Genomic DNA, 23,952 nt, shown 5'->3' with positions numbered 1-23,952 from the left:
TTTGTGATTCTCAACACCTGGCTTCTATCTCTGGTCTAAGGTGTTGCATCTCTGATCTAAGAGTTTCAGTATGGTCTGAGATCTTTAATCTGGTCTAAGGTCTTTGATCTCTCATCTACAAGCTTGGGCTCTCACTATCACATGAGCATTCAGCCAGTAGGAAGAGAGAAAGGCAAGAAGAGTGTGCATACATTCCTTGAAAAGACAGGACCCAGAAGTGGCAGGCATCGTTTCTTTTCACCTGCCCTCAGCACAGCTTAGATATGTGGTCATACCTAGCTTCAAAGGACCTAGAATAGTTGTTCTGGCTGGGTGGCCATGTGCCCAGCTATAACTTAGGAACTCTATAATGTCATGCAAGGGAGAACAGATATTGGTATACAACTAACTGCATGCTGCAAATATCCATGAGCTGTTCTTTTCACGTAGAACACACTTGCCCTCTCCCAAAGGGAGACCTTGCAAATATCTCATACAATTAGTGCATCCAGCTTAAAGCCCAGGACATCTGGATGATGTGAAGTCCTCTTGATCAAGATTGGATGGGGATCCTTATTATTTGCCAAGTTGTCTGTCCCTTCCCACACCCAAAATTAGTGCTGAAAAGAGGGATAAGATAACCGTAACAAAAAACATATGTTCACAAAAGGGAAGCACGCAAGACACACAGGGGTCACTGGTACATAGCAATAACTGAATCCCATCGCTCAGGAATTGTGAAGCCTCTCTGAGCTGGAAGTAAAGAAAATGATTTGCTTGGACTCGGGTTCAGCTTTATGAGCGGAATCTCCTTGTCTGTTGTTATTTGTGGGCCTGGGCTTTATCCTTTGGGTTGTTCCCGTCATTATGCTCTGTGGACACATCTAAAGTCCATGTTGGAGAAAGCGCCTTTCTTAGGGGCGTCACCACATTTGCAGCCTACTTTCTGTAGGTGTGGGCTTGATAAATTTAGAAGCCAAAAGCCATAGACAAGGAGGGATTGTGATTCATTGGCAATGTAATTTCTTTAAAAACCTAGTAGGATTCTACTTTGTTTGCTTAGAGTCAGTTCCTCATGAAATTTCCTACAACGTTACTTTACTATCCTCCTATTGCCTGAAGGATGCCTTCTCTCTTTCCTGTTATTGGTAATTTTTGTGTTCTCTCTTCTTGATCAGTGTTCTTTGAGATTTATGAATTTAATTGATCTTTCTAAAGGACCCAGGTTTTGGTTTCATTTTCTCTATTGTTTTCTATTTTCTGGTTCATTGATTTCCATTTTTATCTTTTTTTATGCTTTCCTTCTACTCTTGGTTAAATTTTCTCTTCTTTATCCAATGTGTACTATATTTTCTTCTATTGGCTTTATAGTTTTATTTCTATAATAAAATATTTACTGCACATGAACTTTATATTTTCTGTGAGGTAGGGGGTCTAACTTCATTTTGCCTATGTAAGTGATCCAATTTTGCAAACACCATTGACTAAATAATCTCCTCTTTTTCTAATGTCACTTTCCATTGGACTAGATTCTTTCTATGTATGTGAATCTGTTTCTGGGCCTTATTGCCCTACTTACCTGTTTTATACCAGTATATTAATTAGTATGGCTTTGTAATATATCTTAATAGACACAATTCTTCCTTTATATTACAAATAATTTTTCTCTGGGTACTATCTCAAACTTTCACTTATTATTGACATTATGCCAACTTTTTAGACACTTTGTAGAGGTGAATGTATTTTTCCCCTCAATAATTCAAATAAATTCCTATTTTATAATTTTCACACACCCAAGATTCCATACTGATAAACAATATATGGTCAAACAAGGTAATGCTCTGCCTTCCTGTTCCAGCTCTCACATTGTAAAGAAGTATCCTTTTGCAGTCCATTTAGTGCCATGTATTTTGCATTTTTGTGCTATTTGTTGATGGTTTTGCTCTTTAGAATAGTCTCTGAGTGTTGTGTGGAAGTGCTATCTATTGTTCCCAAGTGCAGAAGATTGTGATGTACCTGATAGAGAAAATCCACATATTAGATAAGCTTCATTCAGGCAGGCGTTGGCTGTAAGTTCAGTGTTCTTGAATCAACAATATACATGAAATAAGGTGTCTTTAAACAGGAACACACATAAAACAAGGTTATGTATTGATCAAATGATGAACATGTTCTGACCTGAGGCTTGGAGGAATCTAACCCTGGCAACAGTGTTTCAGTTTTGACTAATTCAGCATTCGTAGCAACTTTGTAAAAAAAAAAAAAAAAACTACCATCAATGAAGAGAATTAACTACTTACAGTCCTCTCAAATCAGAGATGGAGTCATTTTAACATGATGTGGCGGGGGAAGGGTTGGCTTTTCTTCCCACAACAGAAAACTGAAGATTGTCCCCCAACCCCAACACTTTTCTCATGAATTTAATCCCTCTTCTGAATTTATCCTTAGTTATATGACTATCCTGACATTTGTATACCTTTTTTTATTCTATAAATAGATTTTTTAAAATTCAAAAGTAACACAAGTGCTCATGGAAGAAATCCAAATAATAAATACGGTATAAAAACTAAGACAAAATGTACCTCCTCAAGTTTCAATACTGGATTCAACTCCTAGATAGTAACAGTTTCTTCTGATTACTACCAGAATGTTAATGCATAGTTAAGTACCTGTCTACCTACTTATGCATATCTATCCATCTATATACCTACCTATCATCTATCTATCTCCTTTAAAAATAAAGTTATTTTCTTTCTATACTTGCTTACTTCACTCTTCCATTTTAGACATTTGTCCAAATTAGCATGTAATATCCTTATTTTCTTTTTTCCAGTTTTATTGAGGTATAATTGACATATAACATTGTACTAGTGATTTGATATATGTATATATTGCAAAACAATTAACACACTAACTTTAGTGTGGTATCCATCCGTCACCTCACATAGTTATAAAATTTCTTTTCTTGTGATGAGGACTTTGAAGATTTACTCTCTTAGCAACTTTCAAATATGCAACACAGTATTGTTAACTATAGGTGCAGTTATATCCGCATTCCTATTTATCTTATAACTGAAAGACTAACTTTTTACCACCTTCACCCATTTCTCCCACCCCTCACTCCCTGCCTTTGGCAGTCATCAATCTGTTTTCTGTTTCTGTGAGGTTTGTTTTTTTTTTTATTACACATATAAATGAGATCATGCAGTATTTGTCTTTCTCTGTCTGACATATTTCACTTAGCATAATGCCCTCAAGGTCCATCCATGTTGCAAATGGCAGGATTTCCTACCTTTTTATGGCTGAATAATATTGTGTGTGTGTGTGTGTGTGTGTGTGTGTGTGTGTGTGTGTAGAATCAACCAATCACATTTCCCTTATCCATTCATCCATCAATGGATATTTAGGTTGTTGCCATGTCTTGGCTTTTATAAATCATGCTGCAGTGAACATGGGGGCACAGGTATCTCTTTGAGATAGTGATTTTTTTCCTTTGGATATATACCAAGAAGTGGAATTTCTGCATCATATAATATTCTACTTTTAATTTTTTGAAGAACCTCCATACCATTTTCCACAGTGGCTGCAGCAATTTACATTCCCACCAATAGTGCATGAGGGTTTTTTTTTTTCCTCCACATCCTTGCCAACATTTATTTCCCATCTTTTTGATGATATTCATTCTAACAGGTGTGAGGTGTTATTTCATTGTGGTTTTGATTTGCATTTCTCTGATGATTAGTGATGTTGAGAACCTTTTTATGTACCTGTTAGCCATTTGTATGTCTTCTCTAGAAAAATATCTATTCAGTTCCTCTGATCATTTTTTTATTTGGATTGTTTGGGGTTTTTTGCCATTGAGTTGTATGTGTTCTTTGGATATTAACCCCTTATCAGATCAATGATTTGCAAATATTTTCTCCTATTCCATAGGTTGCCTTTTTGTTTTGTTTATGGTTTCCTTTGCTGTGCAGATTTTTGTTCTGATGTGCCCCTTACCTGTTTATTTTTGCTCTTGTCACTTTTACTTTTGGTGTCAAATCTAAAAAATCATTGTCAAGACATGTCAAGGAGCTTACACCTTATGTTCTCTTCTAGAAGTTATATGGGTTCAGGTCTTACATTCAAGTCTTTAATCCATTTTGAGTTGGTTTTTGTGTATGGTGTAAGACAGGGGTCCAATTTCATTCATTTGCATATGGCTGTCAAGTTTTCTCAACATCATCTAGTAAAGACACTATTCTTTCCCCATTGTATGTTCTTAGCTCCTTTGTCATAAGTTAATTGGCCACATAACTGTGGGTTTATTTGTGGGCTTTCTATTCTGTTTCATTGATCTATGTGTCTGTTTTTGTGCCAATACCACACTGTTTTGATTACTATAGCTTTGTAATATAGTTCAAAATCAGGAAACATGATGCCTCTAGCTTTGTTCTTTTTTCTGAAGTTTGCTCTGGCTATTTGAAGCCTTTTACGGTTCCACACAAATTTTAGTATTGTTTGTTCTAGTTCTGTGAAGAATGCCATTGAAATTTTTGATAGGGATTGCATTGAATCTGTACATTGTTTTGGGTATTATGGATACTTTAACAATGTTAATTCTTCCAATCTATGAGCACAGACTATTTTTCCATTTATTTCTGTCTTCAATTTTTTCATCAATATGTTAGAATGTTCAGTGTACAGATCTTTAACTCCCTTGCTTAAATTTATTCTTAAGTATTTTTTTTTTTAAGTTTTATTTATTTAAGTAATCTCTACACCCAATGTGGGGCTTGAACTCACAACTCTGAGATCAAGAGTCACATACTCTTTGGACTGAGCCAGCCAGGTGTCCCAGTATATTATTAATTTTGATGCTATTTTAACTGGGATTGTTTTCTTAATCTCTTTTTCTGATAGTTTATTAGTGTATAGAAATACAACTAATTTTCATAGATTGACTTTTTATCCTACAACTTTACTGAATTCATTTATTTGTTCTAATTTTTTTTTTTTTTGGTGGAGTCTTTAGGGTTTTCTAGATATAATATTATGTCACCTGCAAATAGAAACAGATTTACTTCTTCCCATTCAATTTTTATTTCTTTTATTCTTTTTATTTTTATTTTATTATTTTTAAATTTAATTATTATTTTTTAATTTTATTCCTTTTATTTCTTTTTCTTGCCTAATTACTCTGGCAAGGACTTCCAATACTATGTTGAATAAAAGTGGGGAGAGTGGGCATCCTTTTATTCCTAATCTTAGAAGAAAAGCTTTCAGCTTTTCACTGATGAGCATGATGTTAGCTGTGGGCTGGTCATATATGGCCTTTATTATGTAGAGGTACATTTCCATCATAATGACTTTGTTGAGAGCTTTTATCGTGAGTGGATATTGAATTTTGTCAAATGCCTTTTCTGCATCTTTTGAGATGATCATTTGGTTTTATCCTTCATTAATGTGATGTATCACATTGATTGATTTGTGGATGTTGAACGATCCTACATCCCTAGAATACATCTCATTTGATCATGGTGTATGATCCTTTTCTTTTGATGTATTGTTGAATTTGGTTTGCTACTATTTTGTTGAGGACTTTGCATCTATGTTCATCAGGGATATTGTCCTGTAATTTATTATTATTTTTTTGTGTTGTATCCTTGTCTGATTTTGGTATCAGGGTAATGCTGGCCTTGTAAAGTGAGTTTGGAAGTGTTACCTCCTATTTTTTTAGAAGAGTTTGAGAAAGATTGGAATTAATTTCTCTTTAAATGTTTGGTAAAATTCACCTGTGAAGCTATCTGGTTCTGGACTTTTCTTTGCAGGAAGGTTTTTGATTAGTAATTCAATCTTTTTACTACTAATTCATCTGTTCAGATTTTCTATTTCTTCATGATTCAGTCTTGATAGTTTGTATGTTTTTAGGAATTTACCCATTTTTCTAGGTTATCCAATTTGTTGGCATATAATTGTCAGAGTAGTCTCTTACGATCCTTTGTATTTGTGTGGTTCACTTGTAATGTCTCCCCTTTCATTTTTAATTTTACTTGAGTCCTCTCTTTTTTTTCTTGGTAAGTCTAGCTAAAAGTTTATTTTATTTATCTTAGTTTAATTGAGTATTTTGTGTTGTCTTTTTACTCTCTATTTCATTTATTCCTGCTCTGATCTTGGATATTTTTTTTCTTCTATTAAATTTGGGCTTAGTTTGTTCATTTTAGATTAGCCTTGAGTGTATAGTTAGGTTATTTATTTGAGATCTTTCTTTTTTCTTAATATAGGGTTAATTGCCTTGAACTCAAACTGCCTTTGATAGCATCCCATAAATTTTGGTGTGTAGTATTTTCATTTTCATTTGTCTCAAGATATTTTCTGTTTATCTTTTGATTTATCCTTTGACCCATTTGCTGTTTAATTTTCACATATTTGTGAATTCCCTAGTTTTCTTCTTGAAATTGATTTCTAGTTTCATATCATTGTGGTCAGAAAAGATGCTTGATATTATTTCATTCTTTTAAACTTTATTAAGGCTTGTATGTGGCCTAACATATGATCTAACCTGGAAAATGTCCCATATGCACTTGAGAAGAATGTATATTCTATTGCTTTTGGGTGAAATGTTTTGTAAATGTCTGCTGAGTCAATCTGGTCTAATGTATAGTTTATGTCCAAAGTTTCCGTACTGATATACTGTCTGGATGATCTATCTATTGTTGAAAATGGGATATTGAAGTCCCCTACTACTACTGTGTTGCTTTCTATTTCTCCCTTTGCGTCTGTTAATATTCACTTTACATATTTATGTCCTCCTATGTTGGATGAACAAAGCTTTGTTATTTTCAATTGTTTTATAGTATTCTATTGTATGAGTACATCATAGTTTATATAACCATTTCCTTACTGATGGACATCTAATTTTTTTCAGTCCTTTGCTAATATAATCATTACTACCCAAAAATATCCAGTTGCATGTGCTTTTTAAAAATTGAGTGCATCAATATGCTACCTTCACAGTTCACATTGGTTTCTTTAAATGTCTCATTCTTTATCATTGGGAATACTTGTAATTGTTTAATCTGATTTTACTTGTCAGATTTTTTTCTCCTGTAAGACATATGCCTCCTCTCTGAGGTTTTGCCCATCAGCTGCTTATGGGTGTGGATATTCATATCTATCTTGAGCTTTCCTGAATTTCGGATTGTGAACAATATGTCTTCAGTTGCCATAGGAACTCCAAGATGACATGATTACTTTATTCCATGATTCCTATCACTTTTTTTTCTTTTTTAGGTCTCAATTAAATACAGAGCCGCCTTCCTTGTTCCTTCCTTAACCTCAACTACTTCTGAGAAAAGATGTTATTAATTATATCAAGTCAATAACTTATTAAATTTTGTAGGGCAATTTTATATAAATAACTAGGTTTAAGTTATTATTGTCTTTCTCAAAGTCTACATTATGTAAGAAAGGAGTCGATAATAGGTAATGCACCACAATGTTAAAGACTAGTTGTAGTTGGTGATGGGACCATAGGTGATTAATTTTCTTTGTTTCTCTGTGTTTCCCAGATCTTAAAAAAGTCGCATGCCTAACTTTTAAAATTAAAACAAAAATTTTTTAAAAATCTGTCAGATATTCTGCTTTTAGGAAAATTAGATTTTCAGTAAATGTTGAGATGATTGAAATGTCCCAGTACAGTGTATGTTGCTATTGTGCGAATTTGGGAAACTGTGTTAGGAAAATATTGTCCATATCCTCAGGCTGGCCCATGATCTGTTGCCTCTTTTCAAGATGATATAATGTCTGTTTTTCTTTTGTTTTGTCCTTGTCCAAAAGCTCTCCACCCTTATCTCAGAATAAACTGGAAGCCATCATGCATTACAATGTATGTGCCCACACACACACATGCAAACATCTGTCTTCCACTCACACACTTCCCCTCTCACACAAACATACACAGCTACTTATCAGAGTTCTCTGTTACGCCTGAAAGCACGCAACACTAAGGCCAACTTCATTTATTATTCATCAAATTTGGACACATTTCTTCAGCCTTTTCCTGGCAATAGTAGATAGATCTGATTGTTTGTAGAGGCGAATATTTTCAGCCATCTAAATATAGACTAAAGATATCTTCAAAAAGATATATTTTTGAATGCTGCATCATAATTGTGCTATGCAGAGAGAAGTTCCTAAGTAGAGACAAAACTATAACATATTAATGGAGACTTGGGTTATGTCTACAGGGCCCTGGTTGCCTATATCAATAACTTCATGAGATTGTCACATATAAGTTGTAAACTTAAGAGTTAAGAGGATTTCTCATTTGTGAGACCCTTGCATAAGGACGTGGAAATACGCCTTTGCATTTATAAAGATGAAAGCTGGTTTCTATGCAGAGGATCCTTTGCATTTAAAAAGACAAAGTCTGATTTCTGTGCTTATTTTCCTAGTAAATTTGCCATATAAAACATACATCTTTTACGTGGATTCAGACCTAAGAATTTTATGTTATTACTTCTGGATAGCTGTATATCATCCTGATAGTCTTGCTATCTATTAGGGACCATTATAGGTACTACAGAGGTAGACTGGTTAGACCAGTTTTGAAAACTGAAAGATTTTCACATTCAAGGCAAGGGTCTTAGGGGGTGGTGATTAAGAACTTGGACTTTGGAGTCAAATAGATCTCATTTCAAAGTCCAGATTTATAACATATTAGTAGTGTGACTTCGGGTAAGTCATTTAGTCTTTAAAATACATTTCCTTGCCATTTCTAGTTTTGAGAATGAGACAAGATAATACGTAGACAGCATTAAGCAGTACCTATCATACTTGATAAATGGGAACTACACAATAATTATTATCACTATGAGTATCAATAATACAATTAAGTGCCACCTGGATATACCTGCTCATCCCCACTGCCCTCAAATCTAGGTAATATTTATTCTGCGGAACCATGGGGAGCTGCCTCAGACCAGGGTCTCCCTGATGTTTTGCCTTCTTTTACCTGATTAACTCTGCTTTGTCCATGCAGGTGAATGACACAAACACCAGAGTGGTCACTTAATAGGAATGCTGTGAGGTTCAGCATAGCTTTGAAGTTTGGGGTCAGAAGCACCTCTGAAGCACATTAGTAATTTGATTTAAAAATAAAAAGCTAAATACTAAAAAGTGGACAGAGTCTGAAGTTACTGTAGGCATTTCCAAAGAGTTTGGGAATGTTTTAGAAGTTATCTGTGATCTGGGTACTGCATAAGCTTCTTTCTCTTTAACATACAGACTCTGGGACATAAAGTGCCTCTCTCTGCAGTTATGAAAGCAGTTCTCGTGGGTCAGTTCCATTTCTCATCTGAAAGGAAAACTCCTGCACTAGGGCAAGCCTTTCCCGGTAACAGAAGCCAAAGGCAATGTTTGGACCTACCATTAAATTAAAGCCTGTTGCAAGTTCTGGAAACAAAAACCCCATTTGTTCCAGAAGCAGCATTATTTAAACAGTGCATGGCACACAGTAGGGCCTCAAGTTGTATGTACTGAATGAATGAATGGAAGAGGAGGTAACTTGCTGGTGTCTCTATTTATGTTTTGCTCTAGAAGCGCCAGAAACTGTTCAGCCAGGTGCCACGGCCCAGCCTGCCAGCTCACATTCTTTGCCCCATATTAAGCAGCAGCTGCGGAATGAAGACTGCTACCATGGCAAGCTGAGCAGGAAGGCAGCAGAGAGCCTCTTGGTAAAGGATGGGGACTTTTTGGTTCGAGAGAGTGCAACATCTCCTGGCCAGTATGTGCTAAGTGGACTACAGGGAGGCCAGGCAAAGCATCTTCTCCTGGTGGATCCTGAAGGCAAGGTATTATTGACTTCTTATTATGGTTTTCACAGGATGTTGTAATTAAGGTTATTCTGAATGATTGGTCCAAACCCTCATACTGAAGCATGATAAAGCTAAGGGGTTCCTTTCTCTTGAACACTCTAGCTGGAGCAGGAAGTGTTAACTAAGGACTAGTGGAGGGGTTTGAGAGGGAGCCACCCTGAAGGATCAAGTAGAGGACAGCTCTTTCTGCCCTTCTCACTTCAATTCAGAGAACTAAGTGAATACCGACTACATGGAAGTACAAGGATTCACAGTTGACCATTGTTCAGTATCACATACATTGTCCTTGCTATCACAGTGCTTATAGCCTATAATTTCATAAAACAGATGCTTAAATAATTATAACACAAGTATGAATGACATAAGAATGGTTCAACCAAAGCATTATGGTGTTTCTCAGGATAGAGGGGTGCTGTGTTTGAGGCAAACTAAAGGCCTTGCCGGGTCTGACATGTAAGATGAACCTTGAAAGACAGCAACATTTTAAAAGAGGTACATTTGGAGCATAGGGAAGGAAGCACAAGGACAGACAGAGCAGAAGAATGGCATTAAGGCAATAAAAAAATGTATGGCTAGTCAGAGGATGCCTGTAGACAGAAATGATCCTGGATAAAACACAGTTAACAAAATGGTAATAGTCTTTCCCTATTAATTAGTTTAAATGTAAATGGATTAGGCTCCTCAGTCAAAAAATATAGAATAGCTGAATGGATATAAAGCAAGATCTGAGTATATGCTGTCTAGAAGAGACTCACTTTAGATTTAAGGACATGACTAGTCTGAAAGTGAAAGGATGGATAAAGATATTCCATGCAAATGATAACCAAACAAGAGCAGGGGTGGTCATACTTGTATCAGACAAAATAGACTTCAAGTCAAAAACTGTCAAAAGAGACAAAGAAGGACATTATATAGTGATAAAAGGATCAATTCACTAGGAAGATGTAACAATTATAAATGTATATGCACCTAACATCAGAGTACCGAGATATATGACACAAACATTGACAGAACTGAAGGGAGAAAAAGTAACACAATAATAGTGGGAGATTTCAATGCCCCAGTTTCAATAATGGATAGAACGTCCAGTCAGAAGGACTTGAACAACAGTGTAGACCAAGTGGACCTAACAGACATAGACAGAACATTCCATGCAATAGCAGCAGAATACACATTTTTCTCAAGCATACTCAGAGCATTCACATGTTAGATCACAAATACTAGGATGGATCACATGTTAGGTCATAAAAACAGATCTTAGGAGATGTAAGAAGACTGAAATCATACCAGGTATCTTTTCTTATCACAATGGAATGAAGCTAGAAATTAATGGCAGAGAGAAAGTTCACAAATAGGTGGAGTTAAACAACACACTCTTGAACAAGCAGTGTCAAAGAAGAGATCAAGGGGAAATTAGAAAATATCTGGAAACAAATGGAAATGAAAACACAACATACCAGAACTATGGGATGCAGCAAAAGGAATATCAAGGAAGTTGATGGTGATAAATGCCTACACTGAAAAAAAAAAAAAGATTTCAAATAAACACTCTAACTTTATACCTCAAGGAACTATAAAAAGAACAAACTAAACCCAAAATTAGCAGAAGAAAGGAAATATTTCAGATTACAGCAGAAATAAATGAAAGGGAATAGAAAAATAATGGGAAAAATCCACAAAACTACAAGTTGGTGTTTTGAAAAGATACACAAAACTGACAAAACCTTTAGCTAGATTGGCTAAGAAAGCAAGAGGGAAGATTCAAACAAATAAAATCAGAATGGAAAGAAGAGACATTACAACTGATGCCAAATTAAATGATTAAATGATTATATTAAATGATTGTAAGAGATTATTAAGAACAATTATATGCCAATAAATTAGATAACCCAGAAAAAATGGATAAATTCCTAAAAACATCCAACCTACCAAGATTGAACCATGAAGAAATAGAAAATCTGAACAAATTACTAGTGAGGAGATTGAATCACTAATCAAAAACTGTCCAATAAAAAAAAAGTCCAGGACCCAATGGTTTCACTTGTAAATTCTTTTAAACATTTAAAGAATTAATGTCAATGCTTCTTAAACTTTTCTAAAAAAAAATGAAGAGGAGGGGTGCCTGGGTGGCTCAGTTGGTTAAGCATCTACCTTTGGCTCAGGTCATGATCTTGGGGTCCTGAGATCCGCCCTCCCCCACCATAGGGCTCCCTGCTCAGTGAGGAGTCTGCTTCTCCCTCTGCCTCTCCCCCAACTTGTGCTCTCTTGCATGTTCTCTCCCTCTCTCTCTCAAATAAATAAAATCTTTTTAAAATATGAGGAAAAAATAGTTAAAAATTCATTTTATGAGGCATGCATTACCCGTATGCCAAAACTAGAAAAAGATACTACAAGAAAAGAAAACAGAGGCCAGTATGTCTGATGAACATATATACAAAAATCCTTAACAAAATACTAGCAAACTACATTCAACAGTTTATTAAAGGATCATATATCATGACCAAGTGGGATTTATCCCTGGATTGCCAGGAAGGTTCAACAAAGAAAATCAATTGATGTGGCACACCACATTAACAAAATGATAGATAAAAATCATATGGTCATCTCAATAGATGAACAAAAAGCAGTTGACAAAACTCAACACCCTTTCATGATTAAAAAAAACAACAACAACACTCAATGAACTAGGAGTAGAAGGAAATTACCTCAGCATGACAAAGGCCATATGTATAAAGCCTACAGCTAATACCATACCCACAGTGAAAAACAGAAAGCTTTTCCTCTCACCACTTTTATTCAACATAGTACTGGAGGTACTATCCAGAGAAATTAGGCAAGAAAAAGAAATAAAAGGCATCCAAATTGGAAAGAAAGAAGTAAAATTATCTCTTCACAGATGATATAATCTTATATGTAGACAATCCTAAAGATTCCACAGAAAACCTGTTATGACTAATAAACAATTTCAGCAACATTGCAGCATACAAAAATCAGTTGCATTTGTATATAATAATAAGGAACAATCTGAGAAAGAAATTAAGAAAACAATCTCATTTACAATACCATCAAAAAGAATAAAATACTTAAGAATAAACGTAACCAAGGAGGCAAAAGACTTACACGTTGAAAACTACAAAACATTGCTGACTGAGAGAAATTAAAGAAGACACAAATGGAAAGACATCCCATGTTAATGGATTAGAAGATTTAATATTGTTAAGATCTCTGTATTACCCAAAGTAATCTACAAATTCAATGCAATCTCCGTAAAAATTCTAATAGTATTTTTTTATAGAAATAGAAATACACTCTTAGTATTCATTTGGAACCACAGAGGACCCTAAATAGCCAAAGCAATCTTGAGAAAGAAAAATAAAGCTGGAGACATCACACTTACTGATTTCAAAGCTAGAGTAATCAAGCCGGTATGGTACTGGCATGAAGACAGACATATAGACCAATGGAACAGAATAGAGAGCCCAGAGATAAACCTATGCATATGTGGCCAAGGGATCTTTGCAAATGTTGCCAAGAATACACAATAGGGCAAGAATACTCTATTCAACAAATGGTTTTGGGAAAATGATATCCACATGCAAAAGAATAAAATTAGACCCCTATATTACACCACACACAAAAATTAACTCAAAATAGATTAAAGACTTGTATGTAAGATCTGACACTGTAAAACTCCTAGGAGAAAACATAAGAGGACAATTTCATAATGTTGCTCTTGACAGTGATTTCTTGCATATAACACCAAAAATACAAACAAATGCAAAAACAGACAAGTGAGACTATATAAAACTAAAAAATTTCTGCACAGCAAAGAAAACAATCAGTAGAGTGAAAGACAATCAGAATGGGAGATAATATTTGCAAACCATCTGATAAGGGGTTAGTTTTCAGAGCACATAAGAAATTTCTACAACTCAATAGCAAAAAAACAAACTGATTTAAAAATGAGCAGATGACTTGAATAGTTATGTCTCCAAAGAAGATCTACATGTGGCCAGCAGGCATTTTAAAAGATGCTCAACAACCATAATCATTAGGGAAATGGAATCAAATTCACAGTAAGATATCACCTCACCCCTGTTAGGATGGCCATTATAAAAAACAAACAAACAGAAAAGAACAAGTTTTGGTGAGGGTGTCCGAAAATGGTAACCCTTGTGCCCTGTTCATGGGAATGTAAAATGGTGTAGCTACTGTGGGAAGCAGTGTGGGGTGTCCACAAAAAATTAAAAATAGAACTCCTATATGGTCCATATTTATTGGATGGGTTTTTATCCCAAAAGAATGGAAATCAGGACCTTAAAGAGACATTTGCACTCCCATCTTCATAGCAGCATTATTCACAGTAGCCAAGTGGTAGGAACAAGCTTAATGTCCCTTGATGGATTAATGGATTAAGAAAATGTGGGGTGTGTATACATACACACACATACAACGGAATACTATTCCGCCATAAGAAGACAAAAGTCTGTCACATGCTATTTCTATAAAAAACATGGAGAAAACAACATGGAGAATATCCTGCTAATTAAAATAAGCCAGCCACAGGATGACAAGTACCACATGATTCCAATTATATGAGATATCAAAAGTAGTCAAACTCATAGAAACAGAAAGTAGAATGGTAGTTACTAGGGCCTGGTGGGGAGGAGGAAACAGGTTGTTGTTGTTTAATGGTTATAGATTTCAGTCACGAAAGATGAAAAAGTTCCAGGGATCTGCTATACGGCATTGTGCTTAAAGTTAACTACACTGTTAAACACTTAACAACTTGTTCAGGGGCTTCATTTCATGTTATGGTTTTGTTATCTCTCTCTCACACACACCTACACACACACACACACACACACACGTTCCCGTGCACCTTGTGACTGCGGCCACAGCAGCCCGTGTGTAAACCTGGGCAAATGGTGGAAAGCTCATGGAGTGCAGGGGGCCGTTATCAACTGGGAAGAGGGACAGTCAAATGCAGTTCCAGTCAGTTGCTGTCATTTGGAGTAAGGACCCAGGGTAGCCAAATGTGATTTTCCCAAAGAAGCCACAAAATGAAATTTTTATAGGAGATCTCCCCATTTTTAATTCAAAATACTTAAAAACTCTCTGTTGGGCACCTTCTACCTTAAACCATCCCCCCACCCTCCCCAGCAAACTAAAACATCTCCTGGTATGTTTGGCTGGAGAGTGGATGGTTTATAATCCCTGCACTGGAAGATTAACTTGACATTTGTATGCAGGATTGCTTAGAGAAGAAAGTAAGTAGGGGATTCTAGGTAAAAACTGGTGAAAGCCTGAACCAGAATGGAGGTAGGAGAAATATAGAGAGGAGGGCAGAGTGAGCTGGAATTTACACCACAGACTGGCAGGACTGATCAACTGATTTGATAAGGGTTGGGGTTGGGATGAAGGAGATCAAAATGTTTTCAAGGCTTGGAGCCATTTCAGAGTAAGTGGGAAACCTTGTGCCCTTTTCCTCTTAATCCTTGAGTGCGTATTTCCCAAGAATAGGGATATTCTTTTACATAGACATAGTACAGTGATCAAAATCAAGAGATTTAAACATTGATACATTACCATTATTTAATCCATAGTTATATTCAAATTAGGTCAATAATTCCAAAAAATGTGTGTTTTCTTTAATATGCTGAAAACCAGTATCTAAACAGAACTAAATAATCCCTTGTTAGAGAGGTAGCAGAATCATGTAGCAAGGTATTCTCTGGTTGCATGATTTCCTGCTCCTGGGCAATTCTCAGCCACCCTCCACACAGGAGTATATTACGGCCAGTGGCGTCAGATGGAGAGTAGTATCTTCTGCTCATGCCCAGGGTGAGGACACAGTAATACCAGGGAGGAAAGTCCTCAGGAGAAAGCAGGTGCAGGGAAACCAATTTGCTTTGGCATGCAGACAAGAAGCTCCATGTAACAAATATTTATGAATCAGCTACCATGAAGTCTGCAGGAAGGAGACATGAATGCCTATTAGGAGAGTCTGAGGAGGCTTCCTGAAGTAGACAGGATTTGTGTTGAGCCTCCAAGGAGAGGCAGGACTTCTCTAGAAGGGCCTGCTTCCCATAGACACAAGATATTTTGGAAACAGTCTGCTTGCTGAGTTATAATTGTAATCCTGGGATTCATGCTTGTATATACAGTTAAATATTTATAGGAATGGTAACATGATAGAATATATCAAACAGTAACATGCCAAAGAGGTTGGTTGCAAATTTGGATTGGGTGACAGTGTTTATCATTTTTCTAACTGAGAGGGAAAATTGCTAAAAAAGGTAATGGGGAATGAGACAAGTGTTTACAAAGGGATATAGAGTTGAAAAGTGATTTTTTTTGTTATTCATCCAAATATCTCCTTCAGGGATGTGTCTGGTTTTTTTTCCTGATTGTTTACATCTTTCAGGAGAACTATTATCATTTAACCTAAATACTTTGTACTTCCTTTTCAAGGTAAGGACCAAGGATCATGTATTTGATAGTGTCGGCCACCTTATCAGATACCACATGGATAACAGTTTGCCAATCATCTCTTCCGGAAGTGAAGTAAGCCTTAAACAACCAGTGAGAAAAGATAATAATCCAGGACTTTTGCATTCCAACAAATGACAATTTGGAAGTACCATCACACTGGTATTTCAAGAAAGTTCATTTTGTGTTAGGACACAAAGATAATACAACTTGGTTTATAGACAAAATAGAGCACAAACTGTGAAGTACATTTTTTTCCAAGACCATCATGGACTATGTCCTTTATAAGACAAAGAGCTAACAAAGATGGATCTTCAGAAAGTAAAAATCAGAAAAGGGGAAGAGGATTGGTCCATTTGAAAAGAAATTATACATATGCACGGATGTCACTTTTTAAGGCCATATTACATTGATAGCAAGCTAAAAGCACAATTGAAATTTCCCATGCTAGAGACTACTTGGATGAACTGCTGGGGCAGTGGTATGTGCCTTTCAACTTGATAATTTGGTGACATTTTCATATTGGGGAGATTAGTTCTAAGTGTCTTCGTATTCTCTAACTATAGAACTATTTGCCAAAAAAAATTTTTCCTTGTTACAAAAATAAGAAGCGATTTGCTTGATAGTTACTGACTTTATTACATTTTCTGTTTAGTAGCACTTTCACTGCAATGTTAAAATAAATTTGATGTTGAATTTGGACTCTGTCTATGCCAGTGGAATCAAATCAAAAGCCACTAAAAGCATTGGTCTGTTTCACTGGCCTGTCCCATTTACAAGTTAAAGGGGTGGAGCCTAAATTCTTTCGCCTAGTTTTTCTCGATCTTTGCTATTCGGACTGTTTGTATGCAGCATAGCATAAGCTGAAGAGAGGACAAATCTATCAGTCATTCCTATTTCACCATATTTCTCCCTCTTTCCTTCCCCTCGGCCCCCACCCTACAAGCAAAGGAAGCTCATGAATGCCTGGATTTAAAACATGGCAGACAAACCGGTGTTCTTCATATTCAACATCCAAATTGGTTTCATTCTTATTTAAAGTACTGAATGCATTTGAAAGTATCAGGAAATATCCTCTTGATTGGCTGTGACTGAATCATAGTCTCTCACCTACTGTGTCCTTAGCATCTTTTCTAGATATGATCAGACAAAATGCAGAAGGGAAGAGACATATTGAAGGAAATAGCTGGAAAGGTTTGCCACATGTGGGTACACTGGTAAACTGGTGGTGTGATTAAGTGTTGTGTAGAGAAAAGTGCTGGCCAGGTCTCTTGATATGACCTTGAGCCAGCTGCTGAACCCATCTGGACTCCAACTTCCTTGTTTATGAAATAAGGGACTTGGGCTAGGTGAATTCAGAGGTCTATCTCAACCCTAACATAAGATGAGCCTATAAAAAGCAAGTTTTCCTTTTATTAGGGGTCAGCGTTGATAATCAGTTTGTATAATGAAGGTGAAAATGAGCTTTTTCCTTTAGTCTGTATCTATACTCACAGAATGAATGGCACGACTGAAACCAACATTCAGGTAGCAGAGACCCCGATCCTTCCCATCACAAACAAGGACACTTTGGAACGCTCTCAGTAGTGACGGTGGAGGTGGATTCGTTTGTTTGGAGAAGCAGAAAACGCCTTCAGCCTTTTACTTGCCTTTGCATAGAGTGGTTTGGCCATTACTTTAGGATGCTTTTTTATCCTGAGTAATCTGGACAGTTGCCTTAACCCCATTTCATTTTGGCTATGTAGATACAACTTAATCTTTGTAACTGTGATATATTTGCTAAGTTTTAAATAAAAGACAAGAAATTTTTTTGGGGTGGAAATCATCAGAAATCAAGCACACACAGCTATAATATTTTTTTCTGTAAAGGTTTATGATTTTATTCTACTTCTACTGCTACTGATTGCTTAGGTAGGTTTGTTTCCTTTTACACAACTACAAAATAATGGCTCTTTCATCAATTTTATATATACCTTGGTTCTTGGTGATCTGTCCTCACAAAAGGGGGTCAGCATGAGTATAGGTCATAGAAATTAGTGGGTGACCTAGTCACCCATCTGAGACAGAGCAGGGGTTGTGGTCTCAGTCTGGTTGAGCAGGGTGTTAAGTGGGTTGCGTGAAAAAGTTCCTGATAGAAATAGATGCAGAGAGTATAAATGATATGAGCAGTACATGGATCCTGGTACCTGATGCACCAGTACATGGATAATCAGTATTTGACTGCAATGTTATAGTAGTTAGGTAAGCAAATACTGCACTTACAAGTACCACAGACACAGTTAAAAACAAAATGAAACAACAGTAGAAATGTTTGATTGCATGCTATTTTAATGACACACACTTATCTTCATCTGTTTTAAAGTGGAAATCCATTTGCCTCTAAATACCTGTAAACGACTTTTCAAAAAAAAAAAATAAATGATCTTTGCTTTGTGACAATTGACAGTATATGTCTGATGTTTGGGTTTTGGAAAATGTATCATTTGCAGGATGTATCAGGGTCTTGACAGGAAACAGATGGCTCACTTAAATTGGGAAATTCGAGGAAGGTTAAATAAAGGGACTCTTTATAAAGGTGTGGGCAGAGTATGGGGAAACCACAAGGGAGGATGCAGTACCCTGGGGCCAGTGAACAGGTAAGAGGAGATCACCATAGCATAATCTGGAGAGAGAGCTCTGTGGGAAGACTGCCTTCTAGGAGCTGTGGCCTCCAGTGGAGGGACTCCACCAGCCCTGGTGACTCCACAAGGAGAAGGCTACAGACATTATACTTAATGGAAGAAGGAGAGCCTTTTGAACAAATGGCATTGGAGCATTGGACATCTGTACGCAAGAGAACAAACCTCACACTTTACATAAACATTAACTCAAATGGGTTATGGATTTAAACATAAAATGTAAAACTATGAAACTTTTAGGAAAGAAAAACACAGGAGAGGGCGCCTGGGTGGCTCAGTTGGTTAAGCGACTGCCTTCAGCTCAGGTCATGATCCCACGGTCCTGGGATTGAGTCCCGCATCGGGCTCCCTGCTCCGTGGGGAGCCTGCTTCTCCCTCTCCCACTCCCCCTGCTTGTGTTCCCTCTCTCGCTGTGTCTCTCTCTGTCAAATAAATAAATAAAATCTTAAAAAAAAAAAAAAACACAGGAGAAAATCTTTAGGATATAGGGGGAGGGAAAGACCTTTTAGAGCTGATATGTTCCATTAAAGGAAAAACTAGTACATTGCATTTCATCAAAATAATAAATTTTTGCTCTGTGAAAGACTCCAGAAAGAGGATAAAGGGCAAGCTATAGACTGGGAAAAAATATTCGCAAACCACATATTTGACAGAGGGCTAGTATCTAGAACATATAAAAAACTCAAAACTCAACAGCAAAAAAATCTAATTAGAAAGTGGGCAAAAGGGACGCCTGGGTGGCTCAGTCGGTTAAGCGTCTGCCTTCGGCTCAGGTCATGATCCCAGGGTTCTGGGATCAGTCCCGCATCGGGCTCCCTGCTCCGCGGGGAGCCTGCTTCTCCCTCTGCCTCTGTCTCTCTCTCTCTCTGTCTCTCATGAATAAATAAATAAAATCTTTAAAAAAAAAAGAAAGTGGGCAAAAAACACGAACAAACAATTCACTGAAGATATATAGATGGCAAAGAAACACATAAAAATATGTTCACAATCATTAGCCAGTTAGGAAATGCAAATTAAAATCACAATTAGATATTACTATATACATAGCTGAGTGGGTAAAATGAAAAACACTGACAATATTAAACGCTGACCCGAGGAGGAGAAAGTGGAACACACATGCATTCCTGGTGAGAATGTAAAATAGCACAGAAGCAGTTTGATAGTTTATTTAAGAAACGAAACATGCAGCTAACATTCAACCCAGTAATTACACCGCTGGGCTTGGATCACAGGGAAATGAAAACCTATGTTTACACAACAACTTGGACAGGAATGTTTATAGTAGCTTTGTTTGTAATGACCTAAAGTTGGCAATATCCAAGATGTTCCTTCAATGGGTGAATAGGTTAAACAGACTGTGGTACACACATACTGTGGAACACTACTCAGCAATAAAAAGGAATGACAGGCTGACACATACAACGCGGCTGAATCTGCAGAGAATTATGCAGCGCAAAAAGCTAATCCCAAAGGTTACATGCTTTAAGACTACATTTACATAACATTCTTGAAATGATAAAATTGTAGAAATGGAGAATAGATTAGGTGTTAAGGAGGGAGTCAGTAGGAGGGGGGGAAGTGGGTACAGTTATAAAAGGGCAACACGAGGAATCCTTGTGTGATGCAGTTGTTTTGAATTTTGACTGTATCAAGGTGGATATTGTGGTTGTGATATTGTACTGTAGTTTTGAAAAAGATACTATTGGTGGAAACTGGGTAAAGCTTACAGGAGATCTTCCTGTATTATTTCTTACAACTCACTGCTTGTGAATCTACAATTTTTCCAAAATCAGAAGTTTAATTTAAAAAATGTTGGGGGTAAAATGTAGAAATGTCAAGAGATTTTAGGAAGATTGCCACTTTAACCGTTGGCACTTTCACTCATCATCTTGGTCATCCTAGGTCCCATGATACTAGGACTAGAGGAGTCATCTGGATGAGCTGCATGAAGCTACCTTCAAGAAGGTCTTCAACTGTAGTTTGATATTATCTCCAGAGATACACTGACAACATCAAAGGATGACAAACACAGATGATGTGTGAGACATGGCCAGCTCTGCCCAGACTCTCTCAGATCCCCGGAATCATTTTTGCATGCCCCTCTGCTGGTTTCTGTGTGCTTTGTTCCTAAATGCCCACAGAGTGGCTCTTCTTTCTGAAGACAGGCTCAGGTAAGGGGAGCTGCTTTGAGTCACCAAGTGCCTGTGGGTTTCCTTCTCCCCTTCCCTGCCACCATCACTGGTGCAAGAGTGCATTGTCCTGTCCTGATTAAACTCCAGAGCTCCCTGTGGGGTCAGACTGGCCAGCACATCTCCAGAAAGTACACGCCTGCTTGGCTTTTCCCCTTTCCTGTCCTGTTTCCTCACTCCCTAACAGCTTTCTCTGGGAAGCCCTTCCTTAATAGATCCTATATACTCAAATTTTCATCCCAGGGGTCACTTCTGGGAAGCTGACCTAAGGCAGAAGAACATCAAATAACTTTAAACATGTGTCCCATTACAGGACTATACTATCTAAGGGTTCAAATATCTGAACATTTTTAATAAATCCTCTAATTGTCATGTGAATGGTATCATTATATTGTATTTTATTAATATGCATTGAACATGTTATGTAAGCATTTAAAATATACACCAATTTAATGATCTTGTTTCAAGAAGCAGAAGTAATGTGGCATCTGGGAGGGTCTGTATTTCACACTCAGGTATGATTTTTGCAGCTTTGGATCTTTATCAAATGGTCATTGCCACTTCTGATAGCTTTTACAGATTTTCTGATTACAAGCCTTGGTGTGGTTGAAAATCCTGAACATTAAATCCAGGCAATTGGCTCTCACACTTTTGGCCAAAGACCATAGAAGAGGCAAAAGACCTATTGCCCCACCTATCTTTCATCCTCCAATCCTCTTTTTTTTTTTTTTTGGTAGTGAAAAAATAACTCAGTAACACCAAAGATCTGAAGAGAAACCATAGGGATTGCTTATTTATTTACTTTTAAGGGAGAAATATCATTTACCTGATTTTATATTCCAAAATACTGCCTTACAAATTTTTCAAAAAACGAGTAATTTTATCACTTGCCTTGATAGTATGTTGTCAGTTGTTTAAATAGAACAAATTTATAGCTAATACATTTCAGTAAAGTATAAGTAAACTGTGGAATTATAAATTATAAATTGATGGCTTTAGTAATAGATGACTGATGATAAAATTTGAACCTGAACTTGAATATTATTTTAAAGTCAAGTTATAGGAAAAGTGTAAATTCATGAATTAAAGTAGTTAACACTACACACAGCTGAGTTAACCCAACAGCTTACAACAAACTTAATTGATGTTGATGAAGCCAAGCAAAGAGGGTTCATAACTAAGACACGGGAATTACTTCTCTTAAAACCCACAGTTTCCTGGGAATGACACTATTTACACCCTTCTTCCAAAAGTGGGTATTTCAGTTATCTTCAAGTATGCATGAACAGGAGTTTTATAATGTTGCACATAGAAATGATGAAACACCATTCTTGGTGAGCTTAAATAATGTGATAATTTTAACTTACAAATTCTAAACATTAGCAATCCCTCCTATTTTACTTGGTAGATTCCTAATAGGTAAACCTTAGTTGTATGTAAAAATAAAAACCTATAAAATTGCAAATTATTTTCCCATGAGAACTGAAGAAACAACTTATGTGGTCAGTATCATTTAATGAACCATCAGGAATATCCTTGAGGTCTACCAGTGGGCCATGGATCATACTTGGAGAATCACTGGTTTAGACTATTCAAATACAATCAATCTATTGTCACAAATGCATCAACTGTTTGGTTGCAAGGAATGAAAACCCACTTGTATTAATTTCCTAGGGCTACTGCAGCAAAGTACCACAAACTAGGTGGCTTAAAACAACAGCACTTTATTCCCTCACAGTACTGGAGATTAGAAGTCGGAAATCAGGGTGTTGACAGGGCCATGCTCCTTCTGAAGGTTCTGGGGAAGAATCCCTTGCCAGCTTCTGGTGGCCCTGGGTGTTCCTTGGCTTTATGGTGACATAACTCCTTTTTCTGCCTTTATCTTCATATGGCTGTCTTCTCCTTGTGTGTCTTTCTGTGTTCTTGCCTCTTTTTTTTTTTTTAGGAAATTAAAAATTGAATTTTAAAAGTGAACCCTGTACTACAATAATGCATATATTTGTGTGCACATGTGTATAATTGACACATGATGTTACATCAGTTTCAGGTTCTTCTTCTCTTCTTTTAAGGACACCGGTTTTAGATTTAGGACCCATCCTCATCTGTATTAACTAATTACATTTGCAAAGACCCTATTTCCAAATAAGGTCACATTCTGAGTTCTGGGTGGGCATGAAATTCGGGGGGACACTATTCAACTCCTAAATGACCTGAGTCAGCTCAAGTCAAAAGATTGTTTTAAGGTTCAGGTTATCATAGGACCCAAGGAAAAGCTGAACTGTCAGGCTTCACAAAGTGCAAGAATCAGGCAGATCCATGGCTTTGAGTACCAGAAGTTCATGATCTTCAGTCTAAGCTCCGCCATATACATGTACTTCCATATATGGAAATAAGTGTATTTTCCATAAAATACAGACAACTGTAATAAAAGTCTGCTTCTCTTCTGTATGTTTACCACCTGACTCAGTTTCATGTAGTCTTATTTCAGTTACTTGGGGAGGGAAGATGAGTGGCCCAACTTGCGTCTGGTGCTCACCTTTGACCCAGTCAGGTATGGCCAGGTCTTAGGGTGGTGGGGAAGTGACGGTGGTGAAGTTATAGTGCCTGTGGGCAGGAGTAAAACCGGCGATTAGGGGCTTAATTAGGGCAGGCATTTTGACCCATGAATCAATATTAAATGAGCCCCTAGAATAGTGCTTGGTGCAAAGTGGATGCTCAAAAAAACATTAAATGAATATACTGCAAATAATGGTCTGA

The 23,952-nt window shown here is 36.8% G+C and overlaps 1 protein-coding gene across 1 annotated transcript in view; it reads left to right on the top strand.

The window, feature by feature from the left end:
* The window catches only part of SHC4 (SHC adaptor protein 4), a 129,916-nt gene extending 111,149 nt beyond the window's left edge, over positions 1-18,767 (top strand). The window contains exons 11-12 of the mRNA XM_006736807.3: positions 9,559-9,812; positions 16,311-18,767. Coding sequence (XP_006736870.1) covers positions 9,559-9,812; positions 16,311-16,466 — 410 coding nt within the window. The 3' untranslated portion in view covers positions 16,467-18,767. The remainder of the gene's footprint in view (positions 1-9,558; positions 9,813-16,310) is intronic.
* Positions 18,768-23,952: the final 5,185 nt, after the last annotated feature.

The sequence above is a fragment of the Leptonychotes weddellii genome, chromosome 9, assembly GCF_054177405.1.
Source record: "Leptonychotes weddellii isolate Sample4059 chromosome 9, ASM5417740v2, whole genome shotgun sequence".
NCBI classification, from domain to species: Eukaryota; Metazoa; Chordata; class Mammalia; order Carnivora; family Phocidae; genus Leptonychotes; species Leptonychotes weddellii.
Note: the sequence above shows the minus strand (reverse complement) of the source record. Positions and strands in the feature narration are given on the sequence as shown.